At 32.9% G+C, this 17,003-nt stretch overlaps 2 protein-coding genes across 2 annotated transcripts in view; both read left to right on the top strand.

The window, feature by feature from the left end:
• The first annotated feature begins 287 nt into the window (after nucleotides 1-287).
• Nucleotides 288-11,437, top strand: LOC106108370 (fatty acid-binding protein). The gene is made up of 4 exons (XM_013289528.1): nucleotides 288-441; nucleotides 10,327-10,493; nucleotides 10,804-10,914; nucleotides 11,116-11,437. The coding sequence occupies exons 1-4, from the start codon at nucleotides 372-374 to the stop codon at nucleotides 11,164-11,166; spliced, it is 399 nt and encodes a 132-aa protein (XP_013144982.1). The 5' UTR covers nucleotides 288-371; the 3' UTR covers nucleotides 11,167-11,437.
• A 1,422-nt stretch (nucleotides 11,438-12,859) lies between these two features.
• Nucleotides 12,860-17,003, top strand: part of LOC106107408 (unconventional myosin-XVIIIa) — a 135,769-nt gene continuing 131,625 nt past the window's right edge. The window contains exon 1 of the mRNA XM_013288256.1: nucleotides 12,860-13,179. The gene's annotated coding sequence lies outside the window, so the exon portion shown is untranslated. The remainder of the gene's footprint in view (nucleotides 13,180-17,003) is intronic.

The raw sequence follows: 17,003 nt of genomic DNA, 5'->3' as shown, positions 1-17,003 counted from the left end.
TTTAGTTCAAAATTTCTAATGAGCTACTGATATAAAAGAGTGATGTATATATATCACCGAATTGAAAAGATATCACTTTTTTCTCAATGGGACATATTTTGGCCATCTCTAATTTGATGTCTCCGGCGCACCCCCAGGTCAGGCGGTCAGGTTTAACCGAAACATATTCATTCGTTCATTATTTTTCTTCGTTCCCGTTTCGAACGAGCGCATGCGTGAGACCGATAACGAACGTCGACTCACCCAGCGAGCGCGGCGCAACGAGCGAGCACCGATCACGCCACCATTCAACTCAACTCATTCCAGTGCCAGAGGCCGCCGTGTGTAGACGCGTCTTTTTATCTCACCAAAACCAACTTTTATAAAACAAAATGGACTTCATCGGCAAGAAATACAAGATGACCTCTTCGGAGAACTTCGACGAGTTCATGAAGACGATCGGTGAGTGATTTTGTAACGTACTTTCACTAATAAACAGTTTTTTTAAGAAGAATCAAGAATGCCGGCTACATTTGAGCGACCACGCCATCTAATTTTTTTGTAAGCAATGCTTATTGCTTACTATGCCGCTACTTTTTCTTATTGGAATTTCATTATTGTTATACAGATCGAAAATTACATTTAACAATTTTATCTAAGTATATTTTGTATGTATACCTACTAATTATATAATAACATAGAATTTTGGATTTTAATGATCATTAATATTTTTATTTAACGATGCAGTTGATTTGTACAATTTAAGTTTTAATATATTTTTTTATTTAATGACGAAAATATAGCATCATTATAAAATTGTGTAATAAATGGTACAGACATGTATTTATTTTCATTCCGAAAACATTCTTAACATTTTAAAAAGTTTAACGTTTTGTCTTGTTTTTAATTTATACTATGTGTTATTATCGTTTGTATTATTTTATTCCAAAAAATTCAGTATCTAAAAATAAATGCCTAAATAGGCGCGAAGAAGCCCTATTTTATTGTATATATTACATACAGTATTTTTCATTGCATTTTTAAGACAGGTTTTATGCCCTTCAACGTTTTAGTAGCCGAGTTCGATATGGGTAGGTGGGTTCGGTGTATATGTACAAAAAGCCGGGTTTTGTCCGAAGCACTCGTTTGACCTCTAAAACTTTGGTCAAATATTGTGATATGCCACTTTTACGTAAGAAAAGCTAAATAATAATCTATTTTCCGATTCTAATCTGTTTTATATCTGTCTATCCCGTTCACGATAAGAAACTGTTTCCGATGAATTTAAAAATGAACTTTGAGCCCGGCTTTTACAATTAAAGTTGCTATGCAAATAGCATCTTAGATTATTTGATAAGACTTTATTTATGAACGCATTTCAAGATTGTTTTAATCTGAAGATTATTTATTTATACCGACACTATTTCAGTCGTACCGTATTTTAAATTGCTTAAGTAGGAGGATTTAAAAAAAAATCACATTTAAAGTATAGCAGTATTTCATTATTATTTCATGTATCCTTATTTTAACAAAAATAAAAAAAATAGTGCATACCGGCCGCGGAATCCTTTTATTGGAGTAATGTTAACTATTTTTAACTTTCAATATAATTGTTATAAAACAAATTCAAATAATGTTAGCATATTTAAATATTCGTTTAGTTTGATTGTAACCGAATAAATCTTTAAAACTCGATGAAACCGCGAATAATATTAACTTCCTTTAAACGGAAAAGTCTCTTATCGGGACAAGCCTTGCATGAGGAACAATAATGTAGGTACTATGCCTACATAAGCAAGTTTGTCAATACTACACACCCACGTTATCTTTTTCCGTTGATATATCTAAATTCCCGCCTAAATCGTGGCGCATCGTTGGAAAGCGATAACTGCACTCGTACGATTTGATAACAAAAATAACTGTTCGGTTTCAAATACATTTTTTATGCATCGCTTCTAATGCGATCTTTATAATTTTGATGTACCCACATAATGCGGCCGTGTTCAGTTATCATCCATCGAGGCTCACTAATAAACGAAAAAATCGTAATTTGCTATTAGATCGATTGTTTTTTTAGTGTCAAGCCAAGAATTATTAATCAAATTAAAAAAATCGGGCGGCAAAAAAGCGAATCCGTGAGATACAATTAGTGTTCTATAAAATAGTAATCTTACCTACTTTCTAATAATCATGCATTTGTTGTACTCGTAGTTGTTAAAACAGGTATGCAGTACAAGGGTAGATGTTGAATAAACTCGAACATACAGCACTGCAGTAACTTGAGTATAGGAATGTAATCTACCTATGAAATGACACATTTATCATTTGTCAATCAATTGCCGCAGGAACGCGCCATTTCTGCATTTCTCAAGCTCGCTTTATCACTGTCATTCGAAACTACAATGTCGGTCAGATTTAATATCATAGGATACAACTTAGCATAAGGCGTCTAATAACATTCCAAAGATGCGAAGTATGACGTAATTTTTTTTATGTTATAAGGTGGCAAACTAACAAGCGACCATTATTAATCCGCCAAAATGGCGAAGAAGACGCGTCGTCTACCCTTAGTTGACGGTGGAGACACACATAAAGAGGACATTTCTCCTTCCTATGCGTCTCCTCCACCGTTAAATCCACTTTCCTTATCCATCCTTAAAAGAAAAGTGTGGAAAGGGAAAGTTAGGCCTCCGGCACCAAAAATAATTTGATGGAATTTAAGAAAATTTATTTTTATGTATCTTTAATTTTGCTTAACTAACAATTATCCCAGGTTTTGTCTACATCTAGATAGAGGTGAATATGTCAGTATTGAATTTAGAATTCAGTCGGAGTTTCTTTAAACTATAGTTTTTTTCATTGCGTTAATGTTAAAGCTGTCCAGTCTTTTCACTTCAGTATTGTGTAGTCAAAAATGTTAATTATCGGTCAAATTATTAAAAAGATATGTTTATCTTCGTAGTGTACACAATACCCTGTTTTATTTGTACAAGGTAACCACTATGTGCGGTGACTAAGTCAGTTTTCTGAATGGTCTTGTTGTTTTTGGTTGATAAGAACAAGTGAATCATTTTTATTCTTCAATTTTTATTAAAATCTTATTAGTCACAAACTGCCAATAATATATTAAACGATCCCAGCAAAGGAATTCTGCGTATCGATATTTTTTTAATCGTTCAAAAGTTACAACGTACCAACTCAATACCAAGAATTAAACAGACTTCAAAAAGGAAGAGGTTTTTTTTAAAAATAATATCGTATACTCTTCAGAAGTCATAGTTATATTTGGAATGTCTAAATTTTTATTTGAAAAGATTTATTAGAATGGTGCAGGTAAATTTGTTTAGATTTTTTTGTTTAGAAATTTGTTTTTTGTTAGATTCTTACATAGTTTGACCTTTTTATTTTATTGAAATTCGATTTGCCCTTTTAAAAATAATAATTTATTCGAATACAAAAATCGACTACAATTCGTCTGCGTTAATATCACTTCCTATACAGATCAGACGGTGCTATTGTAGTGCAACGAAGCGTAGCAACGGTTAAAAAAGTTACTTCTGTCATTCCCAGGCGAGATATTTGCTGTCGTCCGAAAATGTAGCATTATTATCAGGCCTCAAGTTGCTTGTATATACAGGGGGTATTTTTCTTCGTTTCTTCATTGCTGAAGGTCGTGCTTGCCTTGGTAAGCCTTTATAAGTCATCGACCAGCTGCCTTCACGCCGACCTGTCTTCGGCTCGTCTCAGGGCAGTTGGGATGTTGAGTTCCAGAATGGACTGAGTCTGATCGGTCCATCGGGTAGGTGAACGGCCCCGTGTCCTTGTGCCCTCGATCTTTCCAACCACTACTAGTTTATCCAAATTGTTAGGTTGTCTGCGGGCAATATGACCGATGTATCCCAGAACTCGTCGGTAGCATATTGTGGATAGTCTAATAGATATTTTTAATTAACAGGGGGTATTAATTATCTTTAATCGCGACATCAAATTAAATACCTTTTGATTGAACACGATATATTGACATTAATTTTTAATCCTGACTAATTAGTTTTTGATTATACAGATTATCTGTCGGCCTCGTGTATGATGATTGGCCAAAAATGTAGACTTTTGTGGGGAAAAACTGATGAACGAATTTCTTGGTAAAAAAGGACTAAACGAGGCAAGCTTTCCGCTCCGAAAAAAAATTAGACAATTTCACAGCTTCTCTTGATTTTAACAAGAACGCGAAATCTTTCAGTTCGAAAGATATAGTTAGGTGAATTTTCACTTTCGCTACAACTAGATAGATATTATTAGAATAATTATAGCTGATGATAAAATTTAGCAGGTGTGGCTAATGGTAGATAACATTTCTAAGTAAATTCAGAACCGATTAATGTGATAGCAACATAATGACCTAACAATTTCTTACCCAGAATTCTATTTTTAAAATCGAAAATAATCCTCTTTTAACACGTTTACTGCGGTAAATAAAATCATAATTCTTTATCTTGTGCGGCGGGCGGGCCAAAATGCGCCCCAATGATATTGACGTCAGTGCGTGGCAGGTCTTTCTAGACAGCACTATGACAGATTAAATTGCTATAATAATTGTGGAAACATGATGATAATAAATGTGGGAACATTTTATGTAATGTAATGCATACACCTAATTATTTCGCACTAGAGAGGGACATAGTTTTATTCGTCCGTACCAGCTTTAGTACCGCGGCAGGCCGATATCGGCCTGATACGCAGTGAACGTTTTAATTCTATAGCCGTGTAAAAAATTAACAAAAAAACAAATGTCGTTTTGATGAATATTCAATATGATTTCATGCAGGTAACTAGACCTTGGTCTTTGAACTAATATTACGGACGGCTGCGGCTTACCAATGCCTCATTATTATATCTTACGTAATACACAAAAAAAAGTTTTTCTTATCTCTGACAAATTATCTACTCTAATGTTACTTTTCTTTAATGTATCGATGATAAAGAAAATCATTAGATAGCAGTAAACTAAATTTTATAAACACGCATGTCATCTCTTTCACTCTCACGAAGTTGAGTGAAAGAAACATGTTTTTTGATGATTTGTGATCCTTTCCCCAGTAGAAAACACATTTGAATTAAGGTTAAATTTCACTGCTGAAATAATCAATAATCATAAATATCATTCCTCTTACTAACCGTCATTTATTTATAACATAATAAGTATTTTTGTAATTGACGTTCATTTTTACAAAAAACTCACTTTATCGTAATCGTGGTTATATACTCTGTATAGGTTATTTTTATTATTTCTCTATCTTATCTTTTTCTAGTATAATACCCCTAATCAAGATATGCGATGATCGTACTTATAAGCACTTAATATCGCAGCACTTTTGTAATTTCTATAATGAAACTTATTAATATTAAAAGTAAGAACAAAAATTGTGACAAAATGTTACCAGTATGCTATGGAGTGCTCTAAATGATTTAAGAACATAGACTTAAAAAGGACCTGTTCATACAATTTTACAATTATTCTATTCAGTTACTTGTACAGTCTATTATTAAATAACAGTACTTCAACTGAATATCCGTCTCAGGAAGATGATAGTAAGAGGAAGTGGTTGAAAGGTGACACATCTATCGTACGATCCTTTGAATTAATTAGGCATGTGAATATCCCGGGCAGATGAACGATTACCTCCTATTGGTCGGTCGCCAGTCGACCAATTGTCGGCAAATGGTGAACAATCAGCTCCAATTCATCCAATAAGTTGTCGAGACGGTTTGTTGAGAGCCGCCGGGCTTTGAACGGGGAACTGATCGTGTCCGGTTGTCGCCTATCATTCATTCATTCAATAACAAAACTATGAGAAGGCAGGGTTCTTTATAATGTCTTTTTTTAATAATTGACATTTTACCCATAGAAATTCAGTGTAAATTAAATAACAATAAGAAGACAAAGATTTATGTCTGACTCAAATTTACGAGTCAGACAATCTTTATCCTTGATCAAATTATTATTTTTCATACGGGTACAATTATTAATTACAATTAAATTGTATTATTCTGATTTTGTCTTTTTTCAATACATGGGTGTAAATATATTTTTTGGCATAGTTTCTCTTGACAGCTTCCAGATACTTCCAGTAGATTACAAAAGGGTGTAAAGAACACCCATTCTCATATGACATTGTCGATAAGGATGTTGGTGCATATTGCATAGGATTATGTATTGTCCACATAATCCTTTGTAAATATCAGAACTGTAAAGATTAGATAAATTGGCCGTTAACATTTTGAAGGTTAAATTATAAAAAAGGCAATTCCCGTATTCTGCATACGTCTGAATGAATTAAAAAGTTATAATGCTGAAATCAATAAAATTATCTCGTGTTTTAGATTTATACTGTAAAGATTACTTACTACTTTGTACGTTAGTTGGATTTTCTACTGATGTAATCCATCGTTATTATCTTATTTATAAATAGTTAGTTTCAAAGTGCAAATATAAATCTAAAATGCTAAATAGGTCTTGGCAGAACCGTACTTGACATCGGACGTTTGGACGTTGAACCGATGATCGACTAGTGTACTCGTAGTTCGCTGTACTTTATTATCAGTAAACTCGTTGCAAATAAAATGGCAAAGTAAACGACTTAAAAATTATCAGTCGTCAATATTTAAATTAACTTTTACACTGGTTTTCTACTCGTGAAATAACACAGAACATGCTTTAACATGTGTAGGTAAATATTTCTAACACTAAGTTTTTGTGATATCGCGACAAAAGCGTTTTTGTTTAGTTACTGGGTATATTCGAAATGTTTTTGACCTTGACTCAGACTTTGTTCCCAAGCTAACAAAAGATTTTTTGTAGTTTCTTTTCACAAGGAAGCTATTCATTATTCAAATATAAGTAGGTGTAAAGCATTTTTGTTACTATTTTAAAGGAAACGAATAATTTCCTGTAATTTTTAAAATGCATTCGGGCGTACATTTCATATAAGTTTTAATCAAATGACCATTGATTTATATAAATGACCTAAGTATCCGTTACATATTTTCATATAAACAACGCATGAAGGGACAATAAAATCAAATTGCCATCACATAGATTTATTGCCTAACAAAACTTCAATACCGATGGCTTCTAAATTGAAAAATTACGCCAATTTAAGAGGTCATTGTCCTTGACGTCATAGCGCGTTCCGGAGATGCCCACCAATCAAATCGCTCCGCGCTGACTAAGCGACCAATCAGAGGCCTGGGTCTTTTATCGATTCAACATCTCTGTCAAAATGATTAGACATAATGGACCCTCATGAGTTCTATGTTGTTTAGTACGAGTTTTATCAATGGATGACAAATAAATTGCAAATATTAATTTTAACAAATATCGGTATTTCTATAGTTTCTTATGAAAATGGAAAACTAAGCATCTAATATTCATACTAACAATGACTATGAGGGAATTATTAATTTGATTGGATGTTTGTTTTTTTTAATATCTACCTAGTACCTAAATAGTAAACTAAGTATGTAGGTGAGACAGTTATATCTTGAGGGCTGGACATTGAACTGAAGCAAGTATGCGGTAGTTAGTGCTGTAGAATAGGTTTGAGCATTTATATAAGCATAATGTTTGTAAGACACGGGTTTCTTTAAGAAATTCTTCATTTGTAATTAAGTCGATTCTTATCTTTTACTCTACGTATTTTTTATATCAAACTAAGTTTAATTGTAAAAAAAAATATTGTGAAGTAAAAAAAATTGCCACTTCCATATAGCAATTCCGAAAATCCGAAAACACGAAGTTTATATTTCTCAGTAACCAATTTTCTTGTTTCTGGAATGCAGTAATAAATAAGGAAGCCATCTTATGATGTAAAATCCACAGACGATATTGATGTAGGTGGGCTGACACCGGATGATCCCATAGGAAGTGGCCTGTTAGGTACCTTATTAGGTATCCCACGCAGTGAAGCTAGGCACCTTCTGTATGCTAAAGAATTCGCGATTCCCTAGTGCATCTATTAATACGCTGCCTACAATACGCCTTCACTCAGAATTAAAATCAATGTTTAGTTCCTCTTTCTAACTGCTGGTTAAATTATATTTAGGGCCTGTCCCACCAAGTTGTAAATTGACTGATAACAATCCAACATGTAAAATATGTGATGGAAATATCAGATTTTGTTCTGTTATATGATAGTGACGTCATTTTAAGCTATCTGAGCCTCTATCAGCCAATGGTGGAACAGGCCTTTAGTTTAAAATAATGTACCTGACAAAAGTTAGTATGGTTGACAGAACCACTACCACCACATTTTTCTCAGCTTCGGAAATTGTTTATGAAATAAAAACCAACCAGACATCTTTTATGTTACAACTTCTATTTACTGAGAAAAACAGATGAATGATTCATGTTTAAAGTGAATGAAACTCGCTTATTCTAGTTTTTCGCAAAGTTACTTTAACAACAAACCTGTTCTTCAGATCCTAGTCAGATAAACGACTTGGGAATAAAAACAATTCAATACATAACTGAATGCATTTATGCTCAACCTTGAAGCTTTTATCTTAACTATTGTTAAGCTAGAGTTTATGTAACAATTTACCTGAATAAAGTTGGTACATCTTTATTCTAAAACGACCTGTCGCCCGCTAACTTAGCTCAAATTTGGATCACCCGTCACGCCATTTTGATAGCGTGGAATGTAAAAAAGGTAGCGTATAATATGCCCGTCTATGTCAGTTACCCTTCAGTGAAAGTCACTTCGAAATCGGCCCAACCGTTTAGTAGATTACCCTGAACAAATGCGGCTTGCGGACAGACAGACAAACATTTTTAAATGCTATTTTCTTTATCAGCTATGCAAATACATCATCCCCCGAAATCTGAATTTTTCTTTTGATATTACAAACAGACACTCCAATTTTATTATATCTATAGATATATAAATAGTCTTAAAGTAAAAAAGTTTCCAATTGTTTAAAAACTTACGAAGTGATAAAAGTCAATGTAAATGAGCAAACTTGGTACACATGTACTAATGAAGTTGTGTTACGTCAATTCGCATAATTTCCTCAATAGTAGTTACTGGAAGTCAATAACAATGTTTTATGTAAGATATCAGATGTGCGAAGGTCAGACTTGAAAAAGTAAAATGTATTTACAGTACGCGCACACCTTAGACTAAATTATCGCACAACTGTTTAGTCGCACTTTGATTCCCATGAGGTTATATGGAGGTGCGCACACAATTATTTTTCGTTGTGCAACGCGACAGACGGCAGGTTATTTTTTTTTAGAAAGTGTTACAACTGGAAACAAAGACATTTCAAAAGTACATAATTATCTACCACTCAGTAATATATTAATATATTTTTCCAACATTATACCTTTTGTAATCCACACATTACAAGTTAAGAATTTGCATAAGATGTATGGAAAGTGCAGTCATATCGTTTTACTGTATCAAACTACAAAATCTGAACTTGGTGAACCAAATTGGGTTAACATGGTAATATAATATTAAGGCTTGCGGTGGAAAGTTGTGGTACTGTTAATCATAATATTTGTAACCCTGCCTATACCATAATCAGGCCGGTACTGTGCGCCGCGATCGAAACTTGAAAACTGAGATCCATTATGTCAGTGTCTATAAGTTAAATGTTAAACTGCTGTTCATTTATAATTATGCCAACATAGAATTACATATTCGTATCTGACGACGACCGACTTAAAATTAAGTCCATTACTTTTTAGTCTATACTAATATTATAAAGAGGAAAACTTTGTCTGTTTGATTGTAATGAAATAATTCAAAAAAAAACTACTGGGCAGATTTTAAAACTTCTTTTACCATTAAAAAACTACGTTGTCAATGAGTAACATAGGCTATGTTTTAAATTATTTTTTAATTTTACGCGGACGGAGTCGCGGGCAAAAGCTAGTCGTCTATAATTTTTTTCCCCGCTTGTAAAAAATGGACCAGAGCCAATGCATCTAGGAATTTCAAATCTCTGCCTTTTCAAAGGCAGTAACTGGTTCTAACATCAGACATGTTATGAAAACATTGCCTTTGAATTGTTTTCATATTACTTGAAATTCCTATAACTAAGTACTTTATGATTACAGATTCCTTTCATGAGTAATTGATAAAAAAAATATACTTTCCAAAGAGAACGTTTGGCACGACTTGTAACGACTTTTGTAATTACGCAAATACTTATGTGCCGTTATCGATAGTTTTATATCGCATTTAGTATACGTTCATTAACCTTTTAGTACCTAATTTATCCTTTAAATTTCATGTTGGTACCTAGTTATAAAAACGCAAATGAATATCAATAACCTTCCAGGCGTTGGTCTCATCACCCGTAAGGCCGCGAATGCGGTAACCCCCACTGTGGAGATCCGGCAGGACGGTGATGGCTACTCGCTCGTCACCTCCTCCACCTTCAAGACCACCGAGGTCAAGTTCAAGCCCGGTGAAGAGGTCGATGAGGAGCGCGCTGATGGAGTTAAGGTAACTAATTTACGTTTGAGTTTTTTTCGAATAATCAAACAAGGACATATTTGCCGGAAAATGTCTTTTTATTTAGAAAATAATTTATTAAAAGTTTTCGCTCGAGATTCCGTCCGCGTGGAATTAAAAAAAAAAACAAAAGTATTGTTCTTTCAGAATATACTCCACATCTATGCCTTTCATCCAAATCAGTTTAACCGTTTAGGCTTCAAACTCTAATAAACACCCATCCATCCATCTAAACTTTTGCATTTATGATATTAACTAAGGTTTCTAAAATAGTTCAAAATTCTTACGTTTGTGATCGCAGGTGAAGTCGGTGTACAACTTCGAGGGTAACACCCTGAAGCAGGTCCAGAAGTGCCCCGACGGTATGGAGATCAACTACATCAGGGAATTCGGCCCCGAAGAGATGAAGGCTGTAAGTGATAGAGATATAACAATAGATTTTTTATAAATTAAACTAACTTCCGCTTAAACCTAAATAAAGTTATATATTTATCGCAGTTTTTTCAAGAAAATTGAAAGGTATGCAAAGACTATTTCGGCAGTGAATCATGTACCGTTTGAGATATAAAATGACATTATAGTAAGGTTAATACAATTGTATTTTTAATTCCAGGTGATGACAGTGAAGGACGTAACCTGCACCAGAGTGTACAAGGCGCAGTAAACGCGATCTTACAAGACTGCGGGGCGGTCGCTCGCCCTTCAAAATTAAAAATTTCCTACATTATTTTATATTACAATATATTTAGCACAACTATTTTCGTAAATAGCCCTAAGTCGATGGTTTAGGTCTGCTTGTGACTTTGGTCTGAATATGTATGTTGTAGAACTTGATTTGCCAAAGTTAGGTTACGACGGCGCTGGGTGATTAAAATCTTACACATTTTGTTGTATAAGTTTTTCACTTCATATTTAAATAAATAGTTTTGTACGAATGTATGTTTTTTTATTTATTTTTTAACCTGAAACCTGATATCTCTAACAAAATTAATATTTCCTTTTCTCGAAAGTGAAGATACAATACCAAAATGAAAAAAATAGATAACATTTTGGACGAGTACCGAGTAATTTAGTAATTAAATGTGCATTAACAACGAAAACATAGTATCTAATCAAAGAGAAGAGAGTTTCAAAATACTCTCGTCTCTTTGATTAAATAAATTATTAGCTTCAGCTATAATTTATTTAATCAAAGAGACGAGAGTAAATAAATAAATAAATTATAGCTGAAGCTAATAATTTACTCGGTACTCTACTAAATTACTATCAAAGTGCGAACTAGGGAACTATTATGGTCCAGTGTTGCTACCAAAGGAAGTCGCCAGCTGATACTCGAGTCAATTGTATTAGTAATTTTCTTTTTTAATTCCAAACCGAGCTATCACCATGAGGCACAATTTAATTATGAATAACTGAAAGCAGTTTATGAGTTATCTATCTGGTTTTATAGGGATAGAAAGCATCATAGTATTTTGAAGTCCTAGTTTAAATATGTACTTATTGTTTCGGTACGGCTTTATCCGCATGATATGATGAAAATTATATTTGATTGTTTACATCTTTCAAATTTTCAAATTGCAAACGTCAAAATGACATGACATGATGACAAACCACGCCAATCTTGCTTCCTTTATGTTGGCAGCTTGTAGTTTATGGTCCTTTTCCCACATGAAAGTGTTTTTGAATTTATCCTTCCTCTAAAGAATGATTCATTTATTTTATGATTATGATCAAAAAGGGAGTAATGACTGAATTGACGTATATAGAGTTATGTGGAGGACAAAAACCTATTGCGCCGACCTTACGGGAGTAGGATAAGAAGGATGATGATAATGATGATAAGGAATATTTAATACCTTCTCCGGCCTTTCTCTTTGAAGAAAGAATTTCTAGATTCAACAATTAAAAAATATTATTTTTTTGTAACACACAATCACATCTAGAACTAAGTCAAATTGAAAAAGCGCCCTCTATTTTTAAAACACATGAGCTATGTGAGACCTTAAACTGCCATATCCAATTAAGTTTGTTATATTTACACTAGATATCACTGCTGAGAATAACTCCCTCGGAGTTTAACTTGTTTAATGATTTTTTATATTAATTCAGTGGAAATTAAAAATACTGATAAGTTACAGATCTCTTTTTTACTTAATTTTATTTAAAAGAAATTCCCTCGGTTACCTTTCTTTTCTAAATATGAACGCACCAGAAAATGGTGTGGTTGACATATAATGCTCCGAATTTCAATAGCACGGCAAGTCATACTGTTTGCCTTGAAATTTCATACATTTAAAAGGAACAGGTTTTAGTGGGGTTCTGTTTGGGGCGGCCGGTCGTTGCCTGTTTTACTTTTGCTTAGTTTATTCGGAGCGTGTCAATACTGAGTACGTCTGGATACGCCTACGGAACGCGATTTACGACATCTGTCAAGTTAAACAGATCTCTGATTTCCAGGTTTTAGTGCATTCTTTCATGAATACTGTGAATTTTGTGTAACGTAAGTGTTGTTACAATGCTAGTGCGTGATATACAATGGTTTTAGTTCTAATGTATTAAAGCTATACGTATATAATGATAGAAATTCGCTGTGTTGTTGTATTTGGTGTGCTAGTTCATTGAAGGTATCTGGCGAGGATTTTACACCGTTGGGTTTTCGGATTAAAAATACGCACAAGTGAGTAAATATTTACATTAAATGTTTAATCGTTGCGAGTAGAGTTCAAAGCAAAATAATACTTACACTACTGCGTCGTGAAAATAGTTTACGATGGAAATACTAAGCCACGGTAATCTTTATGGTCTTAATTAATTTCAGATGTAGAGATACTAGTCTTACTGAGAGCAATATTTGTAAAAGGTAAGTTAAACATTTGGAGTCCATGTTCTAGTAATTTCACATGAACTTTAACTACTTTTATCAGTAATATATACATTTTTATTAGCATTTAAGCTTATTAAGTTACTTAATACTTACTATTGATATTTATGTTCTAATCTGCTGTCACCCATATACTTTATTATATGGGTATACTATTCAAGTAATATCAAAATAATATAACACTCAAATTTATGTGATTCATTAATATAATGCTTTACAATAAAACAAGCAACTTTGCATTGTATTGATTTTATTAAATCTAGAAACTTCATAATTGTATACATTTGTTTGGTTTAAATAAATGTGTAGTTAAATACTTTTTAAAGGTTTTATACAATGTTATTTACAAAAATAAATGTAGAATGATAATGCATGTTCTATTTTTAAATTAGTCTTCCTTGTTTTACTCCGGAAGTTAAAAATATAGAAATAAATCTATGCCAATAAAGAGTTTTTTTTATAGTTGAAGGTATTTAAAAAAGTTTTCTTTGTAGACCATCAAAATACTTTTAAAATGGCAGTATAGATGTGACAGTTTACGTGACAGGAATCTTTTAATCATCCGGTAATTTAAAAATATATACATTTTTATAATAATAGGATGGCAAACAAGCAAGCTGCCACTTGAATCCAACGAAATGAAAAGTAAAATAAAAAGCAGAAAATAAAGTTGTCAATGTATAATTTCGATATACTGAATCTATATTGTTTAAAAAAAAACATAGATAAGTGGTCACCATCACAAATGTGATATTTACTTCTTAACATGTATAAGCTTGTTTAAAAGATTTGCAACTTTTAGTTATGTTTTATATGTACTGAATTAAAGAAGAAAATTGGTGTAATACCTGAATTTTTTCTTATGCGACTTGAACTATAAAAAAGGTTTTATTTATTAAATTTTATTAAGTTGAACCTAATTTGCATTACAATGCTAAACTAATACAAAAAATAACTAAACAATTTTTCAAATTAATGTATAAAATGCATTTTAGATTTATTTTTTCACTTTCTAGATGTCCTAAAATACTGTAGTAGTAAGGAGTGTTGTAGATGTAATAAAAACATGATCAATAAAAATAAATAAATAGATAAAATAAACAAATTAATTAAATAAATAAATAAAATGATGAATTTACTTGGTTTAGGAATGCATTGAGGATTGCAGAAGTTTTACAAGATCCCATTACTAGTTTCCATATAGCATTAGTAGACTTTTCTTATACTTAGTAGTAACACTATAAGAATGAATATGTACTTTTTTATATTTATGGTCATAGACAAAGATCAAACAGGGAGTAGGATAGGTCTATTTTATAAAGTACATGGTATTTCGTAAGTACGCTTGTAGCATTTCGGTGTTGTGCGGCGCCGCGTCTCAGCGAGAGGGGACGCGCGGCCCAATCGATATCACGCCCGTCCGCCGACGTCAGCTGAGACCACAGATGTTATCACGAGATTTCGCTCACCATTCATATGTATTGATCCTTCTCGTCTTAATTGTGTCTAGACAAGAATTGTCTTATTAGAATTGGTTGTACACATTACGAGACACAAAGTTTTATATGAATTAAGGAAATATTAAGGACTTTACGTTTCTTCTAAACATTTCATGTCATTGCATCTTTGGAATCTTATAATATACATTTAGTTACCCTTAAGCTAGGTTTAACTTTTGGGCTGGAATATATCGGGATTATTATAAACAGAAGTAATTTGACTAAGATAAATAAATCGAGAGGTAATAATTTAATTCGCTTAAGACTCCATGACTCATTATAAAGTATAGCTTCAGACATTGTAAAGTATAATAACACGTATAATAGTGCAAAAAAACTAGGCGATTGTTACATGTTCGATGTAATACGATAGTTTTTTGTGTCACGCGCGTCCTTTCGCTGACTGAGTATACGCGATGTTGGAACAGGTATGGATTCGACGCGGTTTATATAACTACAGCCATGTATCGAATCTGGTTTAAAAAGCTGCATTGCGAGTGGTGACGTCAAGCCACAATCGGAATGCAATCTGCCCGCCATATGCTATGTTACCCTAGTACTCCAAACGTATGACAAAGTACTTAATATTTGTTTGGTGTTTTATTTCTTTGACCTCATCATTCTCAGGATGTCTCACGTTTTTTATTTCAACTTATAACTACTGTGACTTTTTTTGGGTTATAAGTTTAAAACTAGCGCAATTACTATTACAAGTTATGGCCAAATACTACGAACAATCAGGTATGTCTCACTGCATCTATGGATCAAATAGTAATAACTCAATTATGTTCCTATTGGATTAGTGTCCAATACACTTTATTAAACTCTTGACTCAATTTCATGTAGAAATTATTAAATTATGAATGTTACCACAATGAAAAGGTAAATAAATTTCTGGGTTTCATAAAATATTTCCTAATGACTAATATGTCTTTCGGTATATATTCATTAATTCAGAAAAATAAAATTAGTAAAAGTGGTCATTACGCTGAATAATTGTTGGTTTTACTGTAGAATTACAATGGAAATTACAGTAAAGGCTTGTCTCACTGCTGGCTGACCTCTATCAGTGACGTCATAAGATAGCTTGAAAATGACGTCACTGTCAGATAAGGGAACAAAATCAGATATTTCTATCTCATATTTTACACGTTGGATTGTTATAAGACAATTTACAATTTGATGGGACTGGCCTTTAAAGTTATGTTCTATATCACATAAGCGCTTCATCTGCACTCAGAGCGCTTTATCACGTTAGCGTTCCTAATGAACTGACTGACACGCGCTAACGAACCCTCTAAGTGGAAACACTAAGAGAATATTGTACATACATTTTGCTCTACTATCATCATTTAATGGTACAGTCGACAAAACAGGAATATAGCAACATTTATAAGTGGTTATTATATAGACTTTAACCCTAGTCACTCCAGGAAACATTATTAATGGATCCTAAGACCATCCTGGACCTAAGACTTAAATTCGAGTTTAAGTTAAAAAAGGTCATATTGGAATTCACAAACTGTAGATTTTAAGAGTAGACGTAACAATATAAGAAATTATTAAACATTTTTAATTAAAAAACTCATAACTATGATAATTTCCTCTATGATTTAACTTTATCTTCAAATCCTGTGCGGAAAGGTAAATGCATACAAAAAATCTAGAGAGAAAAATAAACCCAACATTTTATTCTGAACAGAATAAGTTATAAAAGCGACTGAAAAACAGAGTAAGTCGGGCTGTGCAAAGTTTGCCTTCGACAATTTTATCATGCCGTGCTAACGTAGTTATGGTGCATATTTGTCGACGTCTATAAATCATAAAGCGTCGGGAAGCCAATTTTTTTATACAGTAGGTCTGGAAATTGATTACTAAACAATAGCTGTAAATAGTACTTTATTAACCTGATTAACGTGACACGTTTAAAATTTAACCAAAAGTCTAAAAGATTATAAGTAGTCTTAAGAACGTGTATTTTTAAGAATGTTTAAATTCCTAGTAAAATCAATACATTCGCCCGAGCGTATATTTCTTGTTGTGGTGTTCGTTTTACTTAAAAGGTTACACTTTTTTTTGACCGACTTCCCAAAAGAAGGAGGTATTCAATTCGTCGGTATA

The sequence above is a fragment of the Papilio polytes genome, unplaced genomic scaffold (genome assembly GCF_000836215.1).
Source record: "Papilio polytes unplaced genomic scaffold, Ppol_1.0 DF824269.1, whole genome shotgun sequence".
In the NCBI taxonomy this organism is placed as follows: domain Eukaryota; kingdom Metazoa; phylum Arthropoda; class Insecta; order Lepidoptera; family Papilionidae; genus Papilio; species Papilio polytes.
This window is presented reverse-complemented; position numbering and strand designations above follow the sequence as displayed.